The 27,723-nt window shown below is 53.0% G+C and overlaps 1 protein-coding gene across 2 annotated transcripts; it reads left to right on the top strand.

Annotated features, from left to right (window-relative positions):
- On the top strand, nt 1–27,589 carry PRELP (proline and arginine rich end leucine rich repeat protein). Of its 2 annotated transcripts, none has more exons than XM_017680735.3 (3): nt 1–133; nt 21,775–22,759; nt 24,993–27,589. In XM_017680735.3, exons 2-3 carry the CDS (start codon nt 21,790–21,792, stop codon nt 25,166–25,168), a joined length of 1,146 nt encoding a protein of 381 aa, XP_017536224.1. In that variant the 5' UTR covers nt 1–133; nt 21,775–21,789; the 3' UTR covers nt 25,169–27,589. The 2 variants fall into 2 exon arrangements, with proteins under 2 accessions (XP_017536224.1, XP_017536217.1); XM_017680728.3 differs by lacking the exon at nt 1–133 and adding an exon at nt 14,730–14,886.
- Nucleotides 27,590–27,723: the final 134 nt, after the last annotated feature.

The following is a 27,723-nucleotide window of genomic DNA, read 5'->3' as shown; positions in this document are numbered from 1 at the left end:
CATTCAGAGCTACCGTTGGGCAGACACAGACCTCAGCGGGAGACGCCCCGGCAGGTCCTGGCCCCGGGGGTGAGCGGGGCCACTGGGCAGGGGGCCGAGCCAGCGCTGCTGTGCGCCTGCTGATTGTTGCCAGGTAGGAATGCAGCCTCAGGACTGTGAGATCTTTGGATTTTTCCAGAGAAGCTGGAAATCTGGATTTTTGAAATGCGAAGTTTCCCATTTTCAAATGTTGGCAACTAATTTAATTTAGTTTTACATGTCTAGTGGGCTAAACAAAACACATTCTTGGGCTGGACTTGACTCCAGCCTGCCAGTTGGCGGCTTGGGCCCCCACATTGCCTCCAAGATGCCAGTAAGGCTGGGGTCACCCCCACCCTCCTCAAATGAATTAAAACATTCAAATGTCCCTGGGGTGGGTCATGCACAAATAAGTCAACATGAAGGATTGAGTGAGGAATTATTTACTGAGGGCCTTTATGTCAGAATTAGTTTGGGAGTCAGACTGAGGAGAAGCAAGGAATGCAGCAGCCCGTAAGAGGCAATTGCAATAATCCAGTGAGGAAATCATGGTGGCTGAGCCCAGGGTGGTGTCTGTGAAGGGAGTGAGAAATGATCAAGTTCTGGACATATTTTGTAGGTAAATCCAGGGGTGTGCAGAAAAAGTTTAAGAACTAGGACTTGGAGGGTGGTAGCTGGTTTCTATGGTGTAAGTATTCCTGACATGGCTGATTTCAAGCTACCAACAAGATGTTAACTTGACTTGCAATATTCCTAAAAATTTTATAGTTAACTCTTGCAAGCCAATACAGGCCAACTTCAGCACTAACTGTAGAACTTTCAGGACTTGGGTGTGAGAGTAAGAAAAAGACCAAAGAGAACTCTGAGATGTGGGCAATTGATAAAATGGAGTTGCCATTTATTCACTGCAGGAAGAACATGAGATTAGGTTTGGGGGAAATATCAGAGATCTCAGTTTGAGAAGCAGAGATTATAAATTTGAGAAATCCATTCTATCTTTTATTTTTAAACCACATCAGACATTATTAGTATTTTATATAGTAAATGTTCATTCAAATTTACGCACATATCTTCCACTTAATTTGCTCTTAACATTCTTTCCTGCCTCAGACCTTCTATCTGGCCTAAAGAGCAGGGTTTCCTTTAGTGAGAATCAGCTGGTAGAAAACTCCTTATTTTGTTTGCTTTTTACTTTATTTTTATCATCTGAGAGCATCACTGTCATTCCTGAAATGTATTTTTACTAAGAAAAGAATTTTAGGTGAGCAGTCATTTTCTTTCAGCATATTGAAAAAAAAGTTTTTAAGATAATCTGTCTTTAATATTTTTCTTTGTGTTTGGATTTACCAAATTTTCATGATGATATATCTGGTTGTGGGTTTCTGCTTATTCTACGTGAGATTAATTTGTCTTGAATTTGTGATTTGTTGTTTTTCATCAATTCCAGGTCATTTTCAGCTGTTACCTATTTATATAGTACCTCTGACACGACTCATCTCACCTGTGTTTCTGGGACTCCAGCTGAACATATGTTGGTTCTTCTCTGTCCTCTGTGACTCTTTAATAATTTCCATCTTTTCCTCTGTGCTAAATTTTGGATCATTTCTTTTATCTTCTAGTTTACTAATTCTCTCCAGTTGAATCTCCTGGGCTTTTATTTTTATGAATCACATTTTTTATTTCCAGAAGTTTGATTTATCTTTCTTCAAATGTAAATCAGTTGTTAAAATTTATTGGCTATAAATATTTTTAAGCATGCTTTTTATTTATCTACACCCAGTAATCATAATTGTTCTACAATCTGTGTTGGAGGAATGTGTAATTTCATGTTTTTGACCTTTAGTTTCTCTTCTCTGTTGCATCTGTAGCTTCTTACTCATGGTGCCTGTGCCCTGGTATATTTGGTTATTTTTTTGTTCGCTGCTTATCATACTTGAAAGATACTTTGGTGAAACAATGTGATACATGGGGATGAGAGTGCCTTCCTCCAGAGATGTCTTATTGTTTATTGGTTTCGTCTGGCTTTTTGCTTTTGCAAAAAATTGCACCCAAGGCTGTAGATGTGGAATTGCCTTAAATACAATTCATGTTATTGAGGGTTTCCTGAACCAGACAGTGATGAAAACTCTATGAAATTGTTTCCTAGCTGGTTTAATTTCAGTTCACCTTTACTGCCAGAGTGTAATATTTGGGGATCCTTGCTTATACAGTTGACCTTTGAACAACATGGGGTTTGGGGCCCAATCCCCCCAAGCAGTTGAAAATCCATGTATAACATTTGATTCCCCCAAAACTTAACTACTAACAGCCTACTGTTGAACAAAACCTTTACCAATAATATAAACAGTTGACACATAGTTTGTACGTTATATGTATTATATACTGTACTCTTACAGTAAAGTAAGCTAGAGAAAATAAAATGGTTTTTCAAATTGTCATAGATCTCTAAAAATTTTTCCAATATATTTATTCAAAAAAATCCATACTTAAGTGACCCGTGCAGTTCAAATCCATGTTTTTCAAGGGTCAACTATAGAAAAGAATATCTCCCTATCTTCTGCAAGTCCCAACTTTGATTTGCATCCTCTTTTCCCTTGCAGGCTCCAAAATAGAAGTTCAAATTTACTGGGGTCATTAAATACCCTCAGGGCAAACCTTCAGTTTCTGTCTTTAAGGATTTCCATATTTTCCCTTCAATTTGGTCTGGTTGTTTCATTTTCTCTTATTAACTCTCTTTTAAGATTTTGTTTCTTAGAAAAAATATTTTTAATATCTATCAGTTTTACTTGCTTTCAATGGTGGAATTGGTCCAAATAGCCTAGTCCACCATTACTGGAGACTGGAAACCCCACTGAATAGTTCAGGGGCTAGTGGTGACAGGACATGGAATTTTTTGGGGTGATGGAAATACTTTACATCTAATTGGGGTGTGTTCACATGAGTATGCACATTTGTCAAAGTTCCTCAGACTGTAGACTTCAAATGGGTACATTTCTTCCTATGCAAATAATGACTTTTTTAAAAAGTTGACTTAAAAAGTAAGAAAATACATCTCTTGCTCTTGGTGAAGAATGGATTAGAGTGGCAAGAAGTCCCGCACGGGACCATTACTAGAGTAAAGGCCAGGCACTATTCACCGTCCAGCCGTCTGTGAGCCTAGAGTCTGATTGCAGGTGGGGAGTAAAATCCCCTTGGTTATGCAATGTGTAATTGTTAAGGTTAGTGCATGGGTGGGTTGGGTTGTTTGTTAGAATAAATTCATAGCTAAATGGAATAGTTTTGGAGGAAATGAGCAGCCAGAGGTGGAAGGGATAGACCTAGAGATGCCCCTTAACAAAGGCAGGCTTGTCTTACAAGAGGACCCAGAATGCCTTGTCCCTGTCGCGGTCATGGGCAGACCCTGATGGAGGGAGGTAGAGAGGCAGACATAGCAGTGAAGATGCTGGCAGGGTTCTGGGACGCGGGTGGCCCCGCCTGGAGGGCAGTGTGAGTCTGCTCATTCTTCTGACAGCACTTTGTATGTTTCAAGTGTGTGAAGGAACCGGCAGGAGCCCTCCAAGCAGTGGGAAAGTGCCAGCCCATCCTGCTGGGTCCAGCCGGGGCCTGGGGCAGAGCTCTCCTTGCAGGTCTGTCCTTCCCCCCCAGCTCCTTCTGTGGGATCCTGGGGACCCCTGCCCACGGGCTGGTGAAGAAGTGTAAGACACGGATCTATCTATGCTAGCTGTGTGGCTTTTAACAAGTTCTTTAATCTAAGTCTCCATTTCCTTACATTTAAAGAGGGGGTAAAAATTAAAATGAGGCAATATATTAAGGTTCTTTACATATGGGCCAGCACATAGTAGCCATTTAATGCATGGCAATAATAATAGTTATTGTTTATTGATAAGTTATCAATAAATCAATGAATGTTTAATTAATTATTGAAATTAATATTTATTATTATTGAGACAAAACTAATACCAGGAGAATCTATGAGAGACTAATTTAGGACAGGATACAATTAGGATATTTTTAGGTTGTATAGACTAAACCAACTCGAAGGTGTGGAAGCAAGCAGGAGCAAGAAAAAGAAAAAAACAATTGGGGTTAATTCATCACTCATGCATTCCAAAAATATATTTTAGGGACCCCCATGTCTCCTTCCCCCCTTCATAGCACTACCATCATTTGCGATAAAGATTTATTTATGTGTTGATTTTTTTCCCAGCTACATTGAGGTATGAGTGACAAATAAAAAGTGCATGTATTTAGGTTGTACACCACGATTGTTTGCAGGTTATTTTCTGTATCTCCTACTAGACTGAGCTCTCCAGGGCGGCAGGGGCGTGATTGCTTTGTCCGGCTGTATCCTCAGAGCCTTGCACCGCGCCAGCCACCCAGTACGCCATCAATAAACATTTGTCCGTTGAACGCTAGGCCTGTGCAGGTGCTGGGATGCAGAGGAAGCCTCCCAGAGCGTTCAGTCTCAAGGGGAGGCTGGAGTTGCGCCAACGATCCCTCTGCGGGCAGCCTCCGTCTCTTGAGCAGGCAGAGGTTAATCGGGCAAGCCGCCTGCGTGAGCAGAGGGGCGAGGCAGTGGGGGCAGATGACAGGGCTGCACAGGAGCCCTGATAGGAGGCCAGCAGAGGCACCGTTAGGTGGGCTTAGGGGCCAGAGGGGCAAGTGAGAGGACAGCCCCCATGCTGGGCTTGGGAGCCGGCCGGAGGGTGGGGGTGAAGCTCTCCAGAGGGAGGCTGAAAAGCGGGCAGCACCTCAGGCCCCCCCTGACCCCCACCCGCCTAGGCCTGGGACGGAAAGGGCCCAGCTCTGGGTCCCTGGGACTGGGTGGGGTCGAGGCAGTCCAGGGCGCCGGCATGAAGGGTCGGGAAGTCCTGGCGGGCCTGCAGGGGGCGGAGGCGCCTGAGGCTCTGTAGGGGCCTGAGGGAGAGGAGATCCCCGGAGAGGCCTCCGGGATGACTCAATCCCCCGTCAACGCGGCTGCTAATGAGTTTCACGTCCCCTCCCTGAGCTCCGCTGCGAGAGGGGCTGAGGCTGGAGGACGGCGGAAGAGCCCAAAATGAGCGGCCCGCCCGCGGAGGTGGAGGAAGGGGGGAGAAGGGGGGTAGGAGGTGGGGGGAGGAAAGGGTCCCCTGACCACAAGCGGCAGAGCCACAACCTCACGGCCCAAGTCACCCAGAGCGCCCCGCCTGGGCGGGAGGGCGGGCGGCCTCTCCGCTGCCCCCCTGCCCCTTCCTCCTGCTGCCCGCGCCTCCCCAGCTGCAGAACAAACAGGCGGGAGGGGGGCTGCCGCCCAGAGAGCTGCTGCCCTCAGAAGGGGGGTACAGGGGGGCCCCGCCGACGACCACTCGCCTTCACCAGCACCTGCCCCCAAGGAGCCCAAGCGCTCTTCAAAGCCCGCTGCGCTCATGGCGGGAGGGGCGGGGCTCCCGCCTCCAACAAGGACCTGAATATAAGAAAGGGGCCCGAATTCCAGCATGAGAGAGGCAGGGCAGAGCCAAGGAAGCACTTCCCGGCAAGGTCATTTCCGCCTGAAGCGCTGTGCTGGGGGAGTCCGGGGAAGGGGGTGGGTGGGTCGAGTGCCTTCGCTTCTGGGGGTCGCTAGTGAAGGCGGGGCCCCCACTGTCCGGGCTGCCTTCCCCGAGCCCCACACCACTGTGCTAACCCCCCAGCCTCTCAGTTAGCGCTGGCCCGCGGAGCAGACAGTCGGGGCCGCCAGCCACCTTCCAAAACATATTTTGCCTTTTTGCCTTCATTCTGCGGCTTGGCTCAGCCGGGCCTGAAAGTCCCCCAAGCCTGAGGTGGGCGGGGCCGGCCGCTCCATTGCTCGCGCCCCCGTTTCCAGCCTGAAAGGCCTGCTCTGCCCTCGGAGTGGCCAAAGGGGATGGGACAGCAGGCCCCGAGGCCCCCAGGTCAGCAAGGGGCAGCCCCAGGGCCACGTGCAGGAAGGGGCACCCGGAGGCCATGGCTTGGAGCCTCCAGGGTCTTGTTGCACACAGACTCCCGCCTCCAGGATGGGCTGCGACCTGGCTGGGGTGGCCACATTAGCTCACGGCAGAGAGGTGACTGGACTGAACGGGCAGCGTTTGTGCCCAGCAAGTTACTTCCCAGCTCGCGGCCAGAGCTCCCTTGGCTAAGTGCTCTGTTGATGGACGCCAAGGCCAGCATAAACACTATGAAGGAAACACAGTGTCTCTTGGCAAGGACAGTTCATAACAATGTTCTGGAACCTTCCACGGTGCTGTTTTATGAGCCACCACCATGAAAAGTGTTTATCTTTCACTGTGTGTGTTTGGGGCCAGACAGGCACGGTCCTGGTGCCCTGGCTGTCCTATCTATGCGTGTGTTGCTCAGTTTTTACTGTGAGTCGGTCATAGTGTAGAAGAAAGCAAGTCTCTTGACTTGCTCCATGGAGCACTTCAGATAAGCTCCCCGGCCCCCCGCCACCCTCCCTGGGCACTGACTGTGGGCAGGGGCATGGCGAGCTAGGACGAAGCCAGGAATGTCTCTTCTTTCCCACACCATCCACTGGAGAATCCCTTCTCACGCTGCCCTTAAGAGGTGCCAGTCTGATGAGGAGACAGCCTCTGTCTGGAAGAACATTTAACCTAATAGTCTAAGAGCCATGCCTTTTAAAGAGTGGACATGGGACATGCAGAAAAGAATCACAGCAAGTGCATGTGAGCAGAGGGCAGGGCAGAGGGGCTCCGAGGGTCTGCTTGGGGGCCGCCTTCCCTGGAGCAGGGGGTCTCTGACACACTTTCCAGAGCTGGATGGTGGCTCCACTCTTCTGGGGAAGCAGCCTGGGTGGGGCGGGCAAGCCAGCTGCAGAAGCGTGCTCCCTCCCCTCTCCTGCTGCATCCAGCCCGCTGCCCTGTGTCCCGAACCCCAGAGGTGGAGGAAGCCCCAGGCAGTGGGCAGGGGACTCATGCACACACATTGTTGTGACGTCCTACCCTGCGCTTCTGGTAGTACCGGTGGCCCTGTTCTTTGCCTCTGGCTGGGTCTCTTCCTTTTGGAGGGGTTGGAACCAGGAGGCTCAGACTCCGTAGGAGCCTGGGGAGGGCAACCATGTGGCTCAACCCCTGACCCCATGATTTGGCTCTAAGGCCAGGGCTGTGTACGGAATGTAGAAGCAGGGCACCGGGAGGCCAAGAGGGACATGGGGCACCTCTCCCCCAGCTGCAGGCCAACCAGGCATTTTTCCAGACTGGGCAAGTGAAGCAGAATAAAGGAGAAATTAAAAGAAAGGAGGTTGAGCCTTGGGGGGATAGTGAGAGGAGTGGGTGGGCACCCGTGTCTCCTGCAGGAAAGAGATGACAGCTCTTGTTTCAGTGAAAGCCACAGACCAAGCCTCAGGAGACCAGGGTTCCAACCCAGCCTGACACCAGGAGCAGCGTGGGCGGGAACCGAGTCACATGATGTTTTTAAACTAGCACCTCCCTCCCCGCAACACATACTCACTGCGGACTCCCGTCATTCTGTAAATACCATCAGTATAGTGTAGACAGCATGGATGTTGGAGCCAGGCTGCCTGGATTCAAATCCTGACTTCAACACTTAGTGACTTTACAATACTCTGTAAACTGCGGCTGATAATAATAGTACCTACCCCTGGGTTGTTACGAGGATTCGGTGAACTAGTACACTGTGACGTACATGCATGGCACACAGGAAGCTCTTGGAGTTAGCTGTTTGGAGCATTATTACTCATTGGCCAAGTCCAGAGTCTGCCAGGGTTTCCAACTTTGAGACCCTCTATCACATGGCGAAGGGAGGCAGGGAAAAAGGCAGTAATTGCACTGTGCACAGAGCTGTGGCCCAGGGGAGCATAGGCGAGAGCAAGCTCATTGTCTGTGGGACTCAGGCAGAGCGTCCTACAGGAGGGAACATTTGATTTGGGCCTTGCAGGGTGAATAGGAGTTCCTCAAATGGAGACTGAGGGAGGAAGGACATCTGATCCTGAACTGGGCAAAAGCCTAGAGATAGGAAAACATGATCTCATGAATCTGGCTCTGCTCTGCAGGAACTTTGGAAGGAAATGAGAATTGCAAAAAAGCTGGGCCAAACTGCAGCAGCCTTGAATGTCATACTAAGGCATTTAAATTTTCTTCTGTAAACAACCAAGAGACACTACAGAATTTTAGGAAAGGGAATTACATGACTGGGTTTTGGGTTTTGGGAAATAACACACTTGGTGGGTTATGGAAAATAGATTAGAAAGCGAGAAGCCTGCAGAAATGCACTCACATACACACAGTTGAGGATTCTGTGATTTGAGAAAACACAAAAGAGGAGGAGCTATTCTAGGGCTTCTGGCCTGCTGCTGGATCGTACTGGGGCTGGGGTACAGGATTCTGAACACCTGCTGTGTATCGGAACTGGGCCGGGTGCCAGTAGGACTCAGATCTGGCCCAGGCCCCCGGAGCGCTGGCAGACCCAGCAGACAGGAGAACAGAGGAGGCAGGGAAAGGGGCACAGCTCCCGGGTCAGACACACCCTGGGGACGGCTAGATCACACGAAGTGCTCCTCCCCACCCAGGGGTGGGAGGAGAAAGCATTGTCAGGACAGCACCCTCGCAGATCTGACACCTGGGAAGAGGGCTTTGTAGACAGAAGGAGCAGTGAGCCAGCGTGGGGAAGTGTGCACCAGCTCGGGGTGCTCTGGTTGCTGTGAGACAGTCACGTGCTTGGGGCTTAGAGTTGGAGAAACGGGGCTGGAGAAGTAAGCAGGGGTCAGAGCACGGAGTGTGGGCTGCGTTCTGTAGGCCTTAATTCTCAGCCAAAGGGGTGAATCCCGATCACTCATGGTGACAGCCTTTAAAAATACACACCTGTCTGAATCAGCATCTCTAAGGGTGGGGCCTCAGGCATCTTTAAGAGCTCTCAAGTGAATCTGACCTGCAATGTGGGGTCCTGGGGACAGGGAGCCCCTGAACAGTGGCCTGGTCAGATCCCTGCCTTAGGAAGAGCCAGGTGGAGGGTGAAGCAGGGGCAGGAGGCTGGGGGAGGCAGGGAGGCCCATAAGGAGAGGTGCCCCAGTGGGGCTGATGGGCTAGCCGCGAGAGCCATTAAGGAAACAGAACTGAGAGAACTTGGGGAGTCCATATGGGGGTAAGAAAGACAGGAACTGAGAGTAACGATTTTAGGAATGAGAAAGTGAGGCCTAGATCAGTGATTCTCAGCAGTTTCAAGTGTGAGGATTTTCTTTCAGCATCAGAGGAAAAATGGAATGACAGTTAAACTTCCATGAATAGAAACACCTAATGACTTCAAACTACCTGGATTTAGAGATGATTTTAAACATTTAAACATGCATTTAGCAGAGATATACACAAACAAGAGCATTGGGGGCAGAATGACCTGGGGTGCAGTCCGACCTCGGCCTTACTGGGTGTGCGACCTTGGGCACCTTAGTGGGGCGGGTCTCCATCTCACCTACAGAAGGGGCGTCGTGGCAGAGCCCACCTCGTGGAGTCGCATGGGAATGAAGGGGTTGTGCATGTAGAGAGTTTAGCAGAATGCTTGGCACACAGTGGCCCTTTCGTCTCTCACCATCACTATTATGCTGTTACTATTATTCGGTTTAAAGATGGTGCTTGTGGGGCCCCGAGGTCCCGTGAGGCTGCCTTACTCCTGCTCTCCTAGACCTTGTGACATAGGGCGTGACTAAGGGCACATGGCCATAGACCGGCCTTGTCACACGGCGGCAGGGAGTCTGTGCATGAGTGAGGCAGTGTCATCCCCCAGGAGACTGCCACGTGGGGCAGGTGGCTTTGGTGGCCGGTCAGAGTTATACCTGGAACCTGAGTATTATCCCCAGGTGCTGTGCTGCCAAAAGGCAGAATGAGGTCAGACTGGAGTTCCGGGACGATGCGGTTTGGGGGCAGAAGAGGCATCCCAGAGCCTAGGAGGACCTCACCTCAGAGGGCAGAATGCCATCCACCACTCACCTGGGCCGGCTTCTTCAGCCCCTGAGGAACTCCAGAAGCAAAGCTCACTGAGGACCCCCTGGCTTAGCTGTTCCAGTCATACCAGCAGATGGTACAGCAGGGCTGGTCAGCCTGCCCAGCAGTTCATGACCCTTAGACAGGATCGTAGAAATGAGTGAAAAGGGACTTTGGGGTCCTCCAGCCCCACTGTGCCCACCATGTGGCTGACCTCTGGTTGAAACAGCAGTCCCATCTGTGCTCCCTGCCGTAGGGGGCGCAGGACACGGGGGCAGCCTGCAAGAGACTTTGGTCTCATTTCCCACAAGCCTGAGCCTTTGGGGGTGTCTGGGCATAGACACAGTGTCTTGGCCAGAAAGGGTGACAAGGAAGCTTCCTCCCCTGGAGAAGAAATGGTGCCGGTTGGGGCTGGGTCACGGGAGAATGTGGGGCTCTGAGGGGCCTGAGCACCTGGCAGAGGGCCCGGCAGCCAACACGTCTCCTCCAGAAAGGAAACGACAGCTCTGCAGAAGGTCTCTGTCCTCTGCACACAGGCTTGGAATAGGTCAGAGAGCTGGTAGGCCGGAGGGACCTCACAGGGTGAAGGGCATGTCCTACAGCACCCTAGGTGGGGCGTAAGTGGGGGCCCTGTGCACACCCTCCCCCAGGCCCTGCACCACATAAGTCCATCTCAGCTGCTGCACAGTCCTGGGGGCAGGGCAGTGGCAGGAGGCTGGGGATACCAAGGAGGGCAGAGAAGGGGTTCTCCAACCTCCTGGGAAATGAGTGCTCAAACTATAGAAGAAAGTTATAGAATAGTTACCGAGTTGATGGACTGCAGTTGATACCTGCCACATACAGATGAGAAAAGAGGGGCTCAGAGGGAGCAAATAGTAGCCCGAGGCCACCTAGTTAGCACAGAGAGGAGGCAGGGCTGGAGCTGGAGCCGAGCCGTGACCCTCCAAGCCCAGGGCTGTCCCCCTTAAAGATGGGCTGGGCTGCGGGCAAATGCCTGGCCAGAGGGGACCAGTCAAGTGAACGCGGGGCAGAGCGGGAGCCTGGTGTGCCGATGTGGGGTGACTGGCAAGATGCACTATGGCACAGAAAGAAACATGCACAGTTGCCTGTACGTGTGTTAAATAAGGCAGGACATGAGAAACTGGCACGCTGATGTTTTCTAGAGGAAGCTGGGCCATGGAGACAGGCAGCGGACGAAGACTTCCCTGTACAACCCTTTGTACCCTTTGGGCTTCGAATCAAGAGAATGTATTATCTATTCATATTCAAAAAATAACATTTTTAAAAAGGAGTGACAGAGAACCTCCTTGTTCAACAAGCAATGAGCACCGAGGCTGTGCCAAGCCCCTGCTGGGTGCTGTGGGTTACAGCCTGGTGAGGAGGGCGCTGCCTCCACCCACCAGGAGCCCGCTGGCCCCAGGTCCCCCAGGCTGGGCCGCAGGGTAAGCGGCCACAGGACTCCCACAGCTTCTGGCTGTTCAAGCATTTGCCCAGACCCCCAGCCACCCTAAGCACGAGCCTCCGTTGGTGAGGGGTGAGGGTCCATCCCAGGGCCAGGCTCTGTGGGCCGGGTGACCGCAGGGCAGTGTGAACCCAGACTCCTGGGGCCACAGAGCTTCTTCCTGGCGGAGTGGGGGGAGTCTGAGCTGCCTCCCTTCCCGATTTCCAAGGAAGGGATCACACAATCGCGCCCTTTCTTCTGCTCTAAACACTCACTGCTTATAACCAAGGTGGCCGTTACTGTGCTGGTCGAATAAGCACTGAGCCCCTGAGATGGGGTGGCAGCCTCGGGGGGACGTGTGAGCAGACCCAGACGGTCCGGAAATGTAGCCGCAGTCTGCCCCCCTGGGGGCCCCGCCATCCCTCCTCGCCCTCCCTGCACGGTCTGCCCGGGTCCCCATCCCAGAAGCTGGTAACAGCCACAGCCTCCTGGACACATTGGCTTCTCCTGACTTTCCCTAGTGTCCCCCCCATGTTATCCCTGTCACACCAGGAAGGAGTAAATACCTCCCATGGGGCAGCTGCATCAGCTGGTGTCCCTGAGCCCCTAGGAGGGGACGTTCTCCAGGGAGGACGCTCAGGGTTTGGCTGTAGGAAGCCCACGAATCACAAAATGGTCTCCCAGCTAAAGCTTCCGATGGTCCTGGCATTGTCCCAGGTGTGCCCTGGGCAGGGGATGGAGCAGGTTATTACCCTGGACGCAGCTATGTCTGATGTCCACTCAGCAGGTAGCTGGAGAACAGTAGAGCTGAAATTGTAACCCAGGTGTCCTGAGCCCCTCTCCAGGCTCTGTGCACATTGCTGCTGGAGGAGAACATCGAGGTCACTTTGCACAAGATCCTATTGTCACGTGACGAAGTGAGGCCAGAGAGGGGGAAGGACACCTCCAAGGTCATACAGCAGGTAAGAGGCAAAGCCAGTCTCCAGAACCCAGCCCCCTGTCCCCCACTCTAGAGGCCATTTGGTCCTCTGTCACAGGGATGAGAGGCAGGTTAGCTGATGGGACCTGACACCTCCTCCTTTACGGTGTCCCCTGTTTGTTCCAACTCACTCCATTTCTCAGTTGTTGCCGCTACACCAGTGGTTGTGGCCTCAGACGTCCTCGAGGACAGGCAGGCAAGTGAGGGAGGCTGTCTAGGCCCCCGACGCTAGGACAGGGTGCCAACAGTGTTGAACTGGGAAGTGCATTCCCCGCCGAACAGCTTCAAATCCAGTTTCTGAAGATATTGCTTCAAAATATACCAGTGGGGTTCGTAAAAGTGGGGGTCATGGATGGAACAGGATGGGCTATGAGTTGGTAATTGTTGAAGCCAGGTATCGCGTGCATGTGTTATTAATATTATTGTGTGTAAACATGTATATGTTTTACATTTTGCATAATGAACAGTTTTTTTAAATTAATGTGCTATCAAAAAGCATATTGCGTCCTCAGGCCATATGAGATCCACAGGGCACCAGTTAGCAAACTCTACGCTAGACATCCCTGAATATCCGGCTCACATCCGTAGCCTTCATTCCAATTCTCTCTGGTTGCCCCGGGCAGGGGGAGACAGGGAGGGAGAAGGAAGTCACGCTGGGGTGGGCACAGCTCGGAGATGGTCATCGTCGGGGCCCACAGACATAGACTCTGGGGATTTGGATGGATTCCACAAAATGGGTGCAAGTCACACTTCCAAACCCTGCCTAATCCCTCCCACCTGCCCCCTGCACATCCTCCCTGTACTTCATTGTATCTTGTTCATCTTTTTTGAACTCTGCTTAGCACCCATCACACCAAGGGAAAAACAGCAAATCTAGGATCTGAGGTTCTCAGTCTGCAGAAGGGACCATATATCAACTGGATGAAAAATAAGGTGCCTGAGTGGCCTGGCACGCCCGGGGTTAATGTGGATCTACAGAGCAGCTGGGCTCTCCTCCAGCGAGACCTCAACAGGGTGTGGACGGCTCACTTTTGGGACTAGAAAGGGTGTGGGGAAAAAAGGTATGGATTTTTTTTACCTTCTCGGTTTCTTAGGCTGACTACCTTTCACCATGACCTCTCTCCTAAACCCTAACATCATCCCAGTTTATAAAGTGCTGTCACACTTATATCATTTCATCTTCCCAGCCCTATGAGGTACATATTATCTCCATTTCACAGATGAGGAGACTGAGGCTCCACATGATCAAGAGACTTGCCAAGATCCCATAGCTTGTAGGTGGCAGAGCCCAGGCCTGCTGACCCTAGCTTTACTGTTCTTCTCTTAGGGTGGAGGGGGTTCTCTGTCACCTCATAAGCTCTGCCGCTCTTCATTGACCTGATGATAGAAAAAGTAAATATTATTGAGTTTTCTAAGTAGCCAACTGGGATGGCAGGAAGATTTGATGAGCTGCTTGCTACTTGGTGTTATTTTGACTTATTTAGCAAGTGTGTTGGATTTCTTAATTAAGGAGAACTGCTAGACGTAATGGGCTTACCTGAATGGGTCTTCTGGGCTGACCAGGCCAGGGGACGTTTGAATTTCCCCATGTGTGTACTTTGGGTCATGACCATAGAGCCTCCAAACCTCTCCTGAGTGGGATGGACATGGAGAGGCTGGGAAATGCATGGCTGTTGCACACTGAGCTGGGGACAGTGACCTCAGGCCTTACATCAGATCTTAATTCCGCCTTAGCTTTGCTGTGTGACCTCCCACCACCCTCCCCTCTCTGGTCCTCAGAGCATCCCTCTGGCAGCCAGACCAAGGCTGTCTCCCATAGCAGCTCACTGAGCAGCAGGACACCCTCCCTCAGTGACCCCTAGAGAAGGAGACTTGGGGCAGGACTGGCCCTGTTTGGAGGAAGCGTCGCACAGCCCCCAGTGGTTTGGGAATTTCACAGGGCGAGATGTGCATCAGCAGCAGGGCGACGCACTGTTAGGGTGGGACCGGCACCCGGCCATCCAGCTCAGGCCAGCACAGAGGTTGCTTTCCATGCCTTTCTCTTCTGTTAATTTGGCTTGTTTTCCAAACCTGGGTCAAACAATCTCCCCCCAGAAGGAGCAGCAGCAGAAGGAAATGTTATTCCAGCGAGTCCGTCAGTGGGCATGGTGTGTGGACGGAGTCTTTGGAAGTTTTGGCTGCCAAATAAAGACTTTATTGTTGTCATTCCTCCTTTCCCGAGCTCCCTCCCTTCTCCCCCTTCCTTTCCTCCCTCTTTCCCTCCCTCCTCCCCTCCCTCCTCCCCTCCCTCCCTACAATCTGCCCGTCCCTCCCCCTAACCTAACCTCCCCACCCCAATAGGCTCTGGTAGAAGGACAGCCAGGCAAACGCCAGCCAGCCAGCACCACTGGCCGATCAGAGCTTCTAGGGCTCTGGGCTTCACAGCTCGCCGGAGGGTGGGGAGGAAGAGGGGGGAGCCTTGCTGGGGACCAAGCCCAGAGCTGAGAGGAGAGGCAGGCGCGCAGGTAAGCCCTGGGCAGAAAGGCTCCCTCGCCAGCCGGTTTGCTCCTGCTCTGCCCACCGAGGTCAGCCACCCGGCCCGCATCCCCTGCTGCCTCCTGTCCTTCCTCCCACCTTTCGCTCCTGTCAGGGAAGCTCAGGTGGGCCCTCCGCATTTCTTTACACCTCTTCCTCCGCCTTCTCTCCATCATTCTACACCCGTGTGTTTGCTGCGGGAGTGGAACTGCCTTGCTGCGGATGTTTGAGGCAGCGGACTCTGTTATACGACTCACAGTACGGCTACAGATCAGGTGTTTCCATAGAAACCGGACTCTAGAATCCGTTCTCTGCGCCTTTCACATACCATCCCACGCTGTCCCAGGCGTACCCACAAGTCACACAGAGGCTGCACTTCCACTCCACACACACACACACACACACACACTCTCTCTCTCTCTCTCTCTCTCTCTCTCTCTCTCTGCATCTTGTCTCTCACCCTCATGCATGCTTTCCCCGCCGTAAGAGCAAAGAGAAAGTGCATCTTTCCCACTGAGATGGCAGAGCCAAAAGAAAATCCTGTGTCCTTCCTGAGTGTAGACTGAGCGGGGAGGAGATGGACAAGAACAGGGGCTGGAACGCAGTCTTCCTGCTTCAGAGCTTAATTGGGTAGGTGGGAGGAAAAGTGGCTTTCCGACCGATACCGTGTCTTCCCAGTAGCTGTGCATTTCTGTCTCACTGGTCCAAACCGCTTAGCTTTTGGAAAGAGAAAAGAAAACGGCCCAGCTTCTAAGCCTGGGAGGTCCTCCTTCTCAGCTCAGGGCGCAGTGTATTTATTTATTGTCTCTGCAGGCAGCCTGAAAAGATTTCTCCTTAAAGACGTTTCAAAATTATCCCGGGTTAACAAGGGGTCTTTGTGGTAGAGATTAAAAGACCACAATCAGTCAGGGTGGGGAAAGCTGAAGCAGGTAACTGAATGCGCGGTTTCCAGATTGTTGGGGGGGCCTCCATCTGCCGAGCACCCTCCTCTCCAACCGCAGAGTACCACCCCAAGGCAGGCGGGTGTGGGCTGGATCAGGGCCCCCAAATACTGTTGCTCTTCAAAAATCACCTGGTGGGGTGGGGGGTGCTTACTGAAAGTGTAGATGTCTGGACGCCTCCCTCCAGCCCTACTGGGTGGAGCCCAGGAATCTGTTGTTTTAATACTTGAGGGGTTCCTGACAGTCAGCCAGGGCTTGAGAACCTGCATCAGGGTCCTGAGGGGGGCGGAGACTGAGAAGCACAGGACTTCCAGCCGCGTTTGCAGGGCGGAAGGGCTGTGTGCTTTCCTGGACAAGGACCGCCTGGTGGAGGAGCTTCGGTGTTCCAGAGGAGCCACCCTCTCTGGGCCCTGGGAGAGAGCGCCTGAGAACTGGGGCCATCTCCTGTGGTTCCTCCCACCTGCTCATCTGCCTGCTCTGGGCCCCCGGGGGCACTGTGCTGGGTCCCGGTCCATCCCTCCTAGGTCCCCTCCCAGCCCAATAGCTGTGCCTGCTGAAGGGCTCATGGAGAGGGGTTCCCCAAGCTTCACACGGCCCGGTCACCTCCCCAGCAGGCAGCCCCGTTTATTGGGCATGCGAGGGAAGCATTTCAAAGCTGGAAAGGGCAGAAAAGCCAGGTATACAAGGTTGGGAGGGGAAGCCTGAATCACAGAGGGAACCCCAGCCGACTGAGGCGGGGTGACTCTGCCTTCCCAGGCCGGCTTCCCCCACTTCCGTGCACCGTGGGGCCAATAGGTGACCGGGAGGAGCACAGGAAGCACCCCCAGGTGGCGGGTGGGGGGCTTCTATGGTCTCTCCAGTTCATTTGTTCTGAGACCCAAGTGTGGTCTCACTGGCCCCAAAGTGGAGGAAGCTGCTCTGTGTGCAGGAGCTGGGGAGGAATCTGTGAGCGCGGCTGGACCCCTGTCTTTAGGTGGAGGGTGGGGCTGCCCTCTGGCCTAGCAGAAGGAAATGAGACCCCATTTCTTGGAAATAATGTCAACAACAGCTTAATATTCCCTGAACATTTACTTCACCCACATTTTCTCATTTAACCCTCAAAACAAGCTGATAAGAAGGTGCTCATGGGCACATTTTACAGAGGAGGAAACTGAAACTTAGTAGAGGTAAGAGATTTGCCCACGAGCACCCAGCTAAGTGGCTGAAGAGTTGCAGGCTGGGTCCCAGATTTATGGGCACCCAAAGCATCAGACACATCCTTCCTGGCCTTCTTCAGGGGCAGAGGTGCGAGGAGATGAAGGCAGAGAGAAGGGTCCGGTGAGGCGACGGGCCATCAGAGCAGGAGGCCCACCGCACCCTCTTCGCCCACTCGGGTCCCCCGGATTGGAAATTGCTCCTCTGGAGAAGTGGCCCGAGGCCAGAAAACCTTCATTCTGTTTACACTTTGCCTGGTGGTAGACGGTGGGGAGACAGATGGTCTCTCTATGATAGTGTTATATTTATTTTTAGCACTTTTCGATCTGCAGAACATTTTAAAGTCACTTATCACACTTGCTTCTGACCGCAACTGGGAGAGGACTATGGGGACAGGGAAGATTTTGTTATCTCTGTTTCATAGATAAGGACACTGAGGCTGGGAACCCTGATTCCCCATCTAGTGTGAACCGTGATGCTCGCCTTATACTAATTTCATCCCCTAGGAAAGAAGCAGCTGCGCCCATGTGTCGTAGTCATCGTGCTCCCAAAATCAGCCCTTCCGTTTCCCCAGGACCACACAGCTCTGTCAGAGGCCTCAGGCAGTCTGGGGGGCCTGCCTGGCTCCTCTGCTAACAAATGGGCAGAGACCACCTGATTCTCCTGGCCTCCAAGAAGAGACAAAGGGATTAGGATGGCTTTCAGAGTCTCAGTTTAGAACAGAAAGAGGGGAAAAAAAAGAAAAGAGGGTCACGCCCACATCCATGGGTGTGGCTCTGAGGCAGGGCAGCCCCATTCTCCACAGCAGGGCCACTGGCTGGGTTAAGCCACAGAAGCTGAGGGGTGACCAATGGGACAGGAAAGCTGACAAGAAGAATGCCAGTAGTGTGCGGAGTGATCCTTCTTTAACCCAGGGAGACACCTGAGCTCGCTCCCTGCCCAGCACCAATCCCAGACACTTAGTACAAAGCCAATGGCCTTAAACTTGCTCCTAATGACCTGCCAAACCCACGTGGACCTCAACCAAGCCCTGCCCTGGGCCTAAACATTGCACCAGGCCTGGGTGTTCAAACCTTAAATGAATGAATTCATGAGCTAAACAGGAATGAGGGCTCTCTCACTTTAAAAATCAGAGTTGTTTTAAAGTATCTGCTCTTTTACAAACAAATAAATTAATGAAGGAAAACCCTGCCCTTTGCAGGGAGTTAGCGCTTTACCACATGCCTTTGTGTGCGTGATCTCATTTGATCCTCACACAGAGGAGGCGTCCGGGGCTTGGGGCGGAGGGTCAGAGCCAAGATTCAAGCCCAGAGATCCCAAACTTGAAACTGAAATTTGAACATAACATTCTCTTAGGAAATGTTCTTAAATGGAGAGAGTGAATTTTGAGTTGGGCAAAACAATTGTTCTTCCCCCCCTGAAACAGCAGCTGTTTGAGAGCCACAACTGGCAAGCAGGGCTGCATGAGGCTGCGGTTGTAAGTGGCCCCAAGTATTCATTAACTGGGCAATCAGCATGCCCTGCAGGAGGGTGGTGGGTGGGGAAGTGTGCTTGCAAAGGCATAAGAAATTCAAAAATCATGCACACTTATGACCCACCCCAAGGGAGCTTATGATTGGACAGAAGGTTCTGGAAGGCAGAAGTATAAGACAGTATGTCTTTGGTCTTGGGGTGGCATGGGGTCTGGGGAGGACTATGACTTCCCTTGGAGTGCAAGGACCTCCAGTCTGTCACACAGATTGTGATATCAGAGACCAAGACATCCCATGTGCTGCCAGAGCAATGGCTGTGCAGAAATGACAGCCCCTCTGGACAGCCAAGCTCCAGCAGGAAGGGGGGTTGCCCGGTGAGAGAAAGCCTTAAACATGAACCTCATTTCCTCAAGGTAGAAGGATGGGCATGTGCACACACACAGGCCAGCTCAGCCGTGGGGCTGAGAGGCGGAGTGGAGCAGATCCGGTCTCTCCCTAGGTCCAGGGAGCTGGAAGCCTGCAGCTGTGAGACGGGCTTGTCCAGCCCCAGAGGTCTCGATGCAAAAGGGACAGAAGGCTGGTGGGGAGGATGAGGGATGTGCCCTACGGGTCTGGCGCAGGAGCCGGGGATGAGGAAGGCCTATGTTTGCTGTGGAGGGAAGGGGCAGGAGGCTGGCCTTCCGGGTGGAGCAGTGACTGACTGTGATTCTGTCACTCCTGACAGTGGGGACCAGGGCTGCCCATGCCCAGGGCTGCTGAGAAATGCCAGCTGCCCGAGGCCCTGTGCCTCGCAGTGCATGCTTCTGCGGGAAGCTGTGGACAAGCTCTACTGGCTTAACTCAGGGCCCGGTGCCTGGTAGATGCCTCTGGTGACAGGCAATGAAGGGAAATAGTGCTGGGACACCTCCCCGGGGAGGGCTTCTCACGTCATGAGACATTTCTTATTTTCAGGCTCTGGGTGATCAGAAAATACAGAAATGGCCAAAACAAAACAAAAGATTCAGAATCACCGAAGTTGGGGCCTTTATAATGGTTTGGTTTTAGCATATTAATGCTTTAACCACCTCCCTACAATTTAGATGCACTATGACTGAACTGTTATCAAGAAAATTACAGGACTTACATTAATTCATGGTTCACCAATTACAAGTGGTGTGGGGTCCGGCGACAAAACTCAGGTTGAGTTTTACGATGAATGTCTCCTCTTTCCAGCCCTGTCAGTGAACCCCAGAACCATTATATCCTCAAGTGGAGGTAGAGCCAAGACTCTAACTGCAAGGCCCTTTGTGATGGGAGGCCCAGGGACAATAGCCCTCCTGGGGCCCTTAGAGAGGCCTGCCTGGGAAGAGGCCGCCTTCAGGGGAGGTGGGGAAGCCACAGAGGCTGCGGGCCACCGCGTCCCTCCCTCCTCCTCGCCTGTCTTCCTTTCTCCCCTCTCCCCGCGTCCCTGTCCTCGGTGTGCTGGGTGAGGGCTCGCACACACTCTGAGGACGTGGGGCCAGGGTTTGTGTGCAGGGCAGGGGAAGAGCACAGGTGTGTGCGAGGGCGGGCAGCAGGTGCTTAGGGCGCGCAGGGAAGGTGTGGGAGACGCTCCTCCCGGGCTGAGCTCCGCCCTCTCCTGTTTCTTGTTATGTGCGGCTCCTCCTGAACATCTGGCCAGGACTACGCAGCTGGTGAGGGCCTTCTCCCATCTTCCTTTGAGCAAAGCCAGCAAGAAGCCTGCACTGGGTCACACGAGGGACGAGTCTAAGCTGATACGGGCTCAAAGCCACGAGAGCAGGGGCCTGGAACAGGGGCAGTGATCACAGGGTCCAGCTGCAGCCAAGCACACACTCCTGCCCGCACTTGTCTCAGAGAACCCCAGGAAGCCTGCATCCCCTACGTGCCCCAGACCCCAGTGCGAGGGGTGGGTCACCATAATTGTGAAACCACAGTGAGGAGGGCCAGTGGAAGCCATGTGGGGACCAGAGGGCATGTCGCCAGATGGCCCTGGGGAGGGGAAACACAGGGACCCTCTCTCTCGACCCTTTCCAGGCAGTCCAGGAATGCCTGGGGGAGCTGCCACTTTCTGTTTGCAGCCCTGGGTCTCTTGATATTCCCCAGCTTAATTCAGCTCAAACCACAGGGCCCTATCTGAGGGTCATCAGGGCCAACAGGAAGGACAGCCCCCAAGTATCCTGAGCAGCCTAGTCTGTGTGTGACAGAGGCCGGCAGGAAGTCCTCGGTATCCTCCCAACACCCATGTCAGTGCACACGGGGGCTAGCAGTACCAGATCAGAGGAAATGGAAGTGGTCTCCCCACAGTTTTCGATCCCTTCCCTGTTTATTTTCCCAGGAGCCTCCACATCTGGGGAGAAATTCTTGGCATGTCTCCTGTTGGCAAAGACCAGCATTCTGTGAGCGGAGGGCAGAGGCATGGGGCAAGCAGGGGCGGACACGGGGTCTGCAGCTCTGTCCCTCCTTCGCAGTATGTCTACGAGCCCTGCTCTGGGAGGCAAGGAGACCTGGGTTTTTGTCCTGGGTCTACTGTTAAACAGTTTCCTGGAGCCACTTCTTCCCTCCAGCACTCAATTTTTATAAACAGTAGAGTCTGGACTTGATCAGTGGATTTCAAAACATTTTTAGCAATGTAACTTTTTTCCCCAGTGAATGTTTTGGCTAAACCTCAACAGATAAAACCGATTTTAAAAACACAGAGCTGCTCAGGTTGGCCTAGGGGTGGGTTGAGGGGGTCTCAGGGCCACCCACTCAGTCTCTCTTCCTTGGGGGAGCTCCACAAGTGGGGGTACAGTTTGAAAACCAAGTTATGGGATCTCTAAGGGCCCTTCCAGATGCAATACCTCAGGCTCTATGGTTCATATATCCTAACATTCCTCCCATAAAAATGGTGGTGGTCGGTGAGGGGGCTGGTGTTGTGGGAGGTGGGGTGGGGTGCGGGGGTTCCCATGACGCCGGGGAGGGTGAGGGCTGGAGAGGTAAGGGCTTCTCCAGCAGCCCAGGGCTCCTGGTTCAGATCCCACCGTGCCCTCTGCCAGGATGGCCCACCCCCTCTGCAGCGGCTGCCACACCGAGTGGCCAAGCCTCTGGGTAGGGGATCCGGCCCCTCCAGCCTTTGTTGCTTTCTTGTTGGCTGGATACAGGTAAACAGGGAGCTGCTTCCACAGATCCTCCCACGGCTCGGTGGGGCCAGTCCTACCTACTCCAGCTGCAAAGACATGGCCTCTAATTCTGAGTCCTGGAAGCTAACGGTGCCTGTGTCTCCTCCCTGCAGGTGGTCACCTGGACCATGAGGTCATCCCTCTGCTGGCTCCTCCCACTTCTCCTGATCTTGGCCTCAGAGGCCCAAGGCCAGCCAACAAGACGACCCCGACCAAGGCCCAGGCCCAGGCCCAGGCCCAGGCCTAGGCCCACACCCAGCTTTCCTCTGCCCCCTGAGCCGGCAGAGCCTACAGACCTGCCTCCTCCCCTCCCACCAGGCCCACCGTCTATCTTTCCCGACTGCCCCCGGGAATGCTACTGCCCCTATGATTTCCCGTCTGCCCTCTACTGTGACAGCCGCAACCTCCGGAAGGTGCCCGTCATCCCGTCCCGCATCCATTATCTCTATCTCCAGAACAACTTCATAACCGAGCTCCCGCTCGAGTCCTTCAGGAATGCCTCGGGCCTGAGGTGGATCAACCTGGACAACAACCGAATCCGCAAGATAGACCAGAAGGTGCTGGAGAAACTCCCGAGGCTGGCGTTCCTGTACGTGGAGAAGAACCAGCTCCAAGAGGTGCCCTCGGCCCTGCCCCGGAACCTGGAGCAGCTGCGGCTGAGCCAGAACCAGATCTCCAGGATCCCGCCCGGCGTGTTCAGCAAGCTGGAGAACCTGCTGCTCTTGGACCTGCAGCACAACAAGCTGAGCGACGGCGTCTTCAAGCCTGACACCTTCCAGGGCCTCAAGAGCCTCATGCAGCTGAACCTGGCCCACAACACCCTGCGGAGGATGCCGCCCAAGGTCCCCACCGCCATTCACCAGCTCTACCTGGACAGCAACGAGATCGAGGCCATCCCGAGTGGGTACTTCAAGGGCTTCCCCAACCTGGCCTTCATCCGCCTCAACTACAACAAGCTGTCCGACAGGGGCGTCCCCAAGAACTCCTTCAACATCTCCAACCTGCTGGTGCTCCACCTGTCCCACAACAAGATCAGCAATGTGCCTGCCATCAGCAACAGGCTGGAGCACCTGTATCTCAACAACAACAGCATTGAGAGTGAGTGGGGGTTAAATGTGGGTAAAGTGCCCAGATTGCTATGCTTGCAGCATTTCGTCTTTTGCTGCTTGTCCTCCATCCCTTCTTGCCAGCCTAGCTTCCTGGTCCTCCAGATCTATCGCTAGGGTAGGCAAGGACATTCTCCTGAAAGTGCAACAGTGACATCTAAATGCCCATCTGAAATGTCCTGGGCCCATCCACTGCAGAAGCCGGCAGCTGTGACAGGAGGCGTCTTCCCAAGTCTGAGCCTAGGTTTGGAAGACTCCACACAAAGTGCACACCAAGAGGCAGCTATATCCTCGGCATGCTCACCTGGTCAGAACGTGACAGCCAGAAAAACATGTCTGTATGCAGGTGCTTTCTGAATCTCTCTGGAAGGCTGGAGCATTTAGTCATAAAAGACAGTGTGTTTAAGGCAGAACTTGCCTAAGCTACATTTGACAGGTTCCTGGGTTCAGAGTAAAAACTGCAACCTGAAAGAGGCTGGAAGTAGCAGTTTAGCTTCAATCCAAAATGTCAGCTCTGCACAGGGTATTAACAGAAAGGTTTAAAAACAAAAGAGAGAATATTATCTGGTCCCTCATAAAAACCAGGCTACATCCACACAAAGAATGCAGTAGCTGTAGCAATGAAGGGGGTTCAGGGGAAGGAGAAACACCCCTAAAATAATAGGAATCCATAACTACTTCCAAGCCACAAAATGAGGGGGAAATTGTTGAATTTCTTACTCTTGAAACAAATGATGAGAGAATAGGCTTCTTTGCTCGTCTGAGATACGTATTCAAAGTGGAGAAGGGCTTTTTAAAATGTTACAAGAAACAAATTCAGGAAAAGGGGAAAGTGTCTAATTTTACCCTGCAGTTGTGAACTGATAGAACAGTTACCCCCAGGAAGCTGTATAGACTGGAAATATAAACAGAAAGAACACCTTAGTAAGTGGCTGGTAGGTGTCTATTACACTGGGGAAGAACTGGCTCTTAGAGAATATCCAGCCCTCTGAGGCTGAAGTCAGAAAAATCACACCCCTTCCATACATGCCCACCTACAACCAGCCTGTACCCAGTGTCTGACAGACAGGGCAGGCTGAGTGGGCTCCCAGTCGGTGGGGGGTCGGTGGGGGGATCGTGTTCTCAGCAATGACCTCCTGCTGCCACGTAGCGAGGCCAGTCCTTTACAGTTTGCAAAATACCTTCAAGAAAGAAAGACAAAGACAAAGGAGAACAACACAGTGATGCCAACCCCGCAGGTGACAAAGAGGCCAGGCCTAGGGAAAATTAAAATATTCATTTAGAAGATAACATAGTGACATCATCTAAGAAGGGGTGAAGGAGAAATGTAACCTCATGGTCCACTTGAAAGCTCACCACAATTTGGCTGCAACCTACCTCTCCGCCTTCCTCTCCCTAGAGGCAGTCATCACTTCTAAATCTATAGGCTTATCACGCACCCCCGCCTTCCCGGGCCTCCTTCCTTCTTCCTGCCCTGTTTCGGTTAGGGTGACCATCCTCTGTCTACCCTCATGCTCGGGGCCAGAGCACAGGAAACCTCCCAACTCATTCTGCCGTCCACCTGCTGGCTTCAGACCTTGTCTCCCCCATTGTTTCTCCACACCGTAGTGAGATTTGTCTTTTTACAGTGTAAACCTGGTCATAGGACCCTTCTGGATTTAAAATGCAGGATGCTGTGGCTCATATATCCCGTCATCCCTCATAATGACAGTCCTGCTCAATGCCACTCCTCAGACTGGAGATCAAAACCCCCATCCTCACTAAAATATTTGAAAGCCTACCATAATTTGTGGCCACAACTTACCTCTCCAGCTTCCCCTCCCTAGTATCACATTATTCTATTTACCACCCCCAGATTCTGTCACGAGCTTTTCGGCCTCCCTAATTTCATTCAGATGGGTCACCCTACCAGAACCCAGGTCTCCCCTATGAACTCCTACTATCTTTGAAGGTCCAGCTCAAAGTTTACTTCGTCCGTGAACTTCCAGTAACAGTCGTTGACCTTTTCCAACTTAATTAATCTTATTAACATGTGAACCACGCCTGGAGGTCAGGGTCAGCTCATCCCGGGTTCGCCTTCCCAAAAAGTCAGCCAGCTCCAGAGAGAACTCCAGAGCCCCTGGTCCTGTTGTCTGCCCCTTCTCCTTCCGCCTCTCTGCGTGCACCCTGTCTGTCCTGACCCCTGCCTGCCTCTCCGGCTCACTTCTCCCCTTCTTTCCCCATAGAAATCAACGGCACCCAGATTTGCCCCAACAACCTGGTGGCCTTCCACGACTTCTCCTCGGATCTGGAGAACGTGCCGCACCTCCGTTACCTGCGGCTGGACGGGAACTACCTGCAGCCGCCCATCCCACTGGACCTCATGATGTGCTTCCGCCTGCTGCAGTCCGTGGTCATTTAGGCTGTGGGGGCCCTGGGTCTCCTCTGACCGCACTTGAATGCTGGTGGGCAGGTGCCTATGCCCACCGGGCATTTCCTCTCTTTCTTTCCTGCTCCCAGCTTTGCCCTTCTCATCCCACCTTCCTGAGGCAGGGACACGCCACAAACCCTGCTGCACCACAGCTTCTGGAGTGAGAGCTCTGAGGGCCTGCTGGCCCCATGCAGTCCAGAGACTCCCAGGCTTCTGGCCCCAGAGACACAGATGTGTGTCTAAAGACGTGACAGCCCCTTCTCTCTTCTCCTCCCCCAACACTCCTGGGTAAGTTTCGGCCAGGGACTGACGTCTGGATCCCGGTCTTGGCCGAAGCCAGCAGAAGATGGCCAGTCAGGAGCAGCCCAGAGGTGAGGTGTTGGAACACCAGCTGGAGACTCTCCCATTGTGGGCAGCTCTGGCCCGGGTCCCCTTAGCCAAGGATCCCATCATCCAAAACTATGGCTCCACCGCCCTGTTCACTGGCACCGGACATGGTGCAGGCTGTCTGCTGACTGTTCTCCAGACCGGAAGTGAGGGAATGGCTGAGGGTAGGTGGAGGATCGGGGTTCCTGCAGTCGCCTGCGTCTGGCTGTCTCTTCACAGGGATGAGCTGAGTCCTCAGCCCGCACCCACCTCCCTGAGATTTCCTCTCCTAAGAGTCAGAACAGGGGGCAACAAGGAGAAAAATGGCTCAAGGAGCTAGGAATCAGCCTGTGGAGAGTGCTGGGGGTCAGAGCCCCTGGACAGGCCCCTGTGGGTACAGATGGGTCCCACAGCCCTCTGGGCTGCTCTGGACCAGGAGCCTGATGCCCTGGGGAACATAGTGTCCACAGTGGAGGGTACAGAGCCAGCAGCCCCACCCTTCCATCTGTTCTCTATCAGTGTGGGTGGCCCAACCCTTCCCAACCCCTGGGAAGAGGCTGGAGAAGAGGCAGAGCACCTGGAAATCTCCCAGAAGCCTCTTGTCTGTGTGCAAATTGACCTCACCCCTCTTAAGACAGACACATCAGTGACACCTGGTGGCTGGTGCAGGTCACAGCCAGCCCAGTCTTCTCACGTCTCGGGGTGATTTTCCAAGGTCAAGTTGCTGGCCTCCAGCTCCAACTTGCAAAGCCATGGGCCATGAGCATCTCCGATTTCTCCTCTGGGGTCTAAAGGGCACAAAGGTACAGAGACCCTAAGGCAAGGGACTGATTCCTATCATGAGTGAGCATAAGTAGGAACCTCCGGAAACCCAGGAGACAGATTGTCCTGTTTGCTGTCTGAGCTTGTAGGTCCCTTCTTCCCCCAGCTCCCAAGTCTGTAAACCCAGGGGTGATAAGATGTCCCTCTGAGGTCCCTCCAGCACTCATGTTCCCGTCTGTGGCTCCAGCCTTTAGGCCCTGCTCTAATTCAGGACAAGTCCTAAATACTGTCCCCTTCCCCTGCAGTAATTTATTCCCCGTGTGGACTGTCCCCCCTCCGAAGTCCCCCACCTCCCTGCCTGGGCCAGGTGAGTGACTTGGCAGGCCTCCAAGCACAGCCTGGGACTCCAGGGCTGACCCGCCTCCCCCTTGCCCTTCACTTCCTCTTCCCCTAAGGCGTGCTGCCCCCGACAGCCCCCTGAGTATGTATGTTGGTGGTGGGTTGGGGGGGATGTTCTAGAATTTAGGAGGACACAGTGCCCACCCTCAAGTTAGGTTGAGAAAAATTCAGAGATTTTTAAGAAGTTGCGTTAAGCTAGGTCTCTAACTTCAAGAGATCCTGTTGTACTTTCTCATCTGTCTCTTTCGCTAATTGACAGAAAACGGGGCCCGCTTCCTCGTAGCCTCCTCCTCCGTGCGCCCATACAACTGCTCCTTTCTTCCTAGCTGTGGCTTTTTTCTCTGAGGCTCCTGCTTAAAGTCAGTGTGTTACTGTGGCTCTAAGCAACCTGGTGCTGTGGCCTGGATAAGCTGCCCTCCCACACCCTGCTCACACCCTGCAACCTTAGCCCCTCCGATGAGGCCATCCTGGGGGCAGAGCTGGGGCTCCCGGTGGGGAGGGCTCACTCCCTGCTCCCGCAAACCGGGGGTGTTCTGTTTCAGCAGCAACCCGATCACCACCATTCGGCTGCCCCGTCTAGAATATGTCTGCTCCCCACATTGCTCCCTGGTGGCTATAAGCCAGAGGGGATTCAAGTTCAATTGGCTTTATAGCAACACCACCCCCACACACAACATGCTGGTTCCCCTGGGTTTCAGGAAGCCCACTCCTCCACACAAGTTCATTCTGTCCGTGCTGTCAGCATCTACATATACATGTGTGTATGTAGGTATGTGTTCTCTGTACATACATCTATTCTTTCTCGAAGGCCATGTTAACTGCGTGAAACAACTTTCACATTCCAACATGCTTCACAGCAGAGGAAATAAAGTAATATGAAAGATATCCTGCTTGAACTTGACAATGAACAGGTCAAGAATGTCTTGAAGTCATCTCCAACAGCATCACCACCCACCCACCCGCCCCACCCTCCATCTCCCATCTCTTACCTGCCCTGAGAAGATGGGTGGAGAAAGGAT

This window comes from Manis javanica, chromosome 11, assembly GCF_040802235.1.
Source record: "Manis javanica isolate MJ-LG chromosome 11, MJ_LKY, whole genome shotgun sequence".
Taxonomy (NCBI): domain Eukaryota; kingdom Metazoa; phylum Chordata; class Mammalia; order Pholidota; family Manidae; genus Manis; species Manis javanica.
The sequence above is the reverse complement of the archived record's forward strand: the minus strand, read 5'-3'. Positions and strand labels throughout refer to the sequence as shown.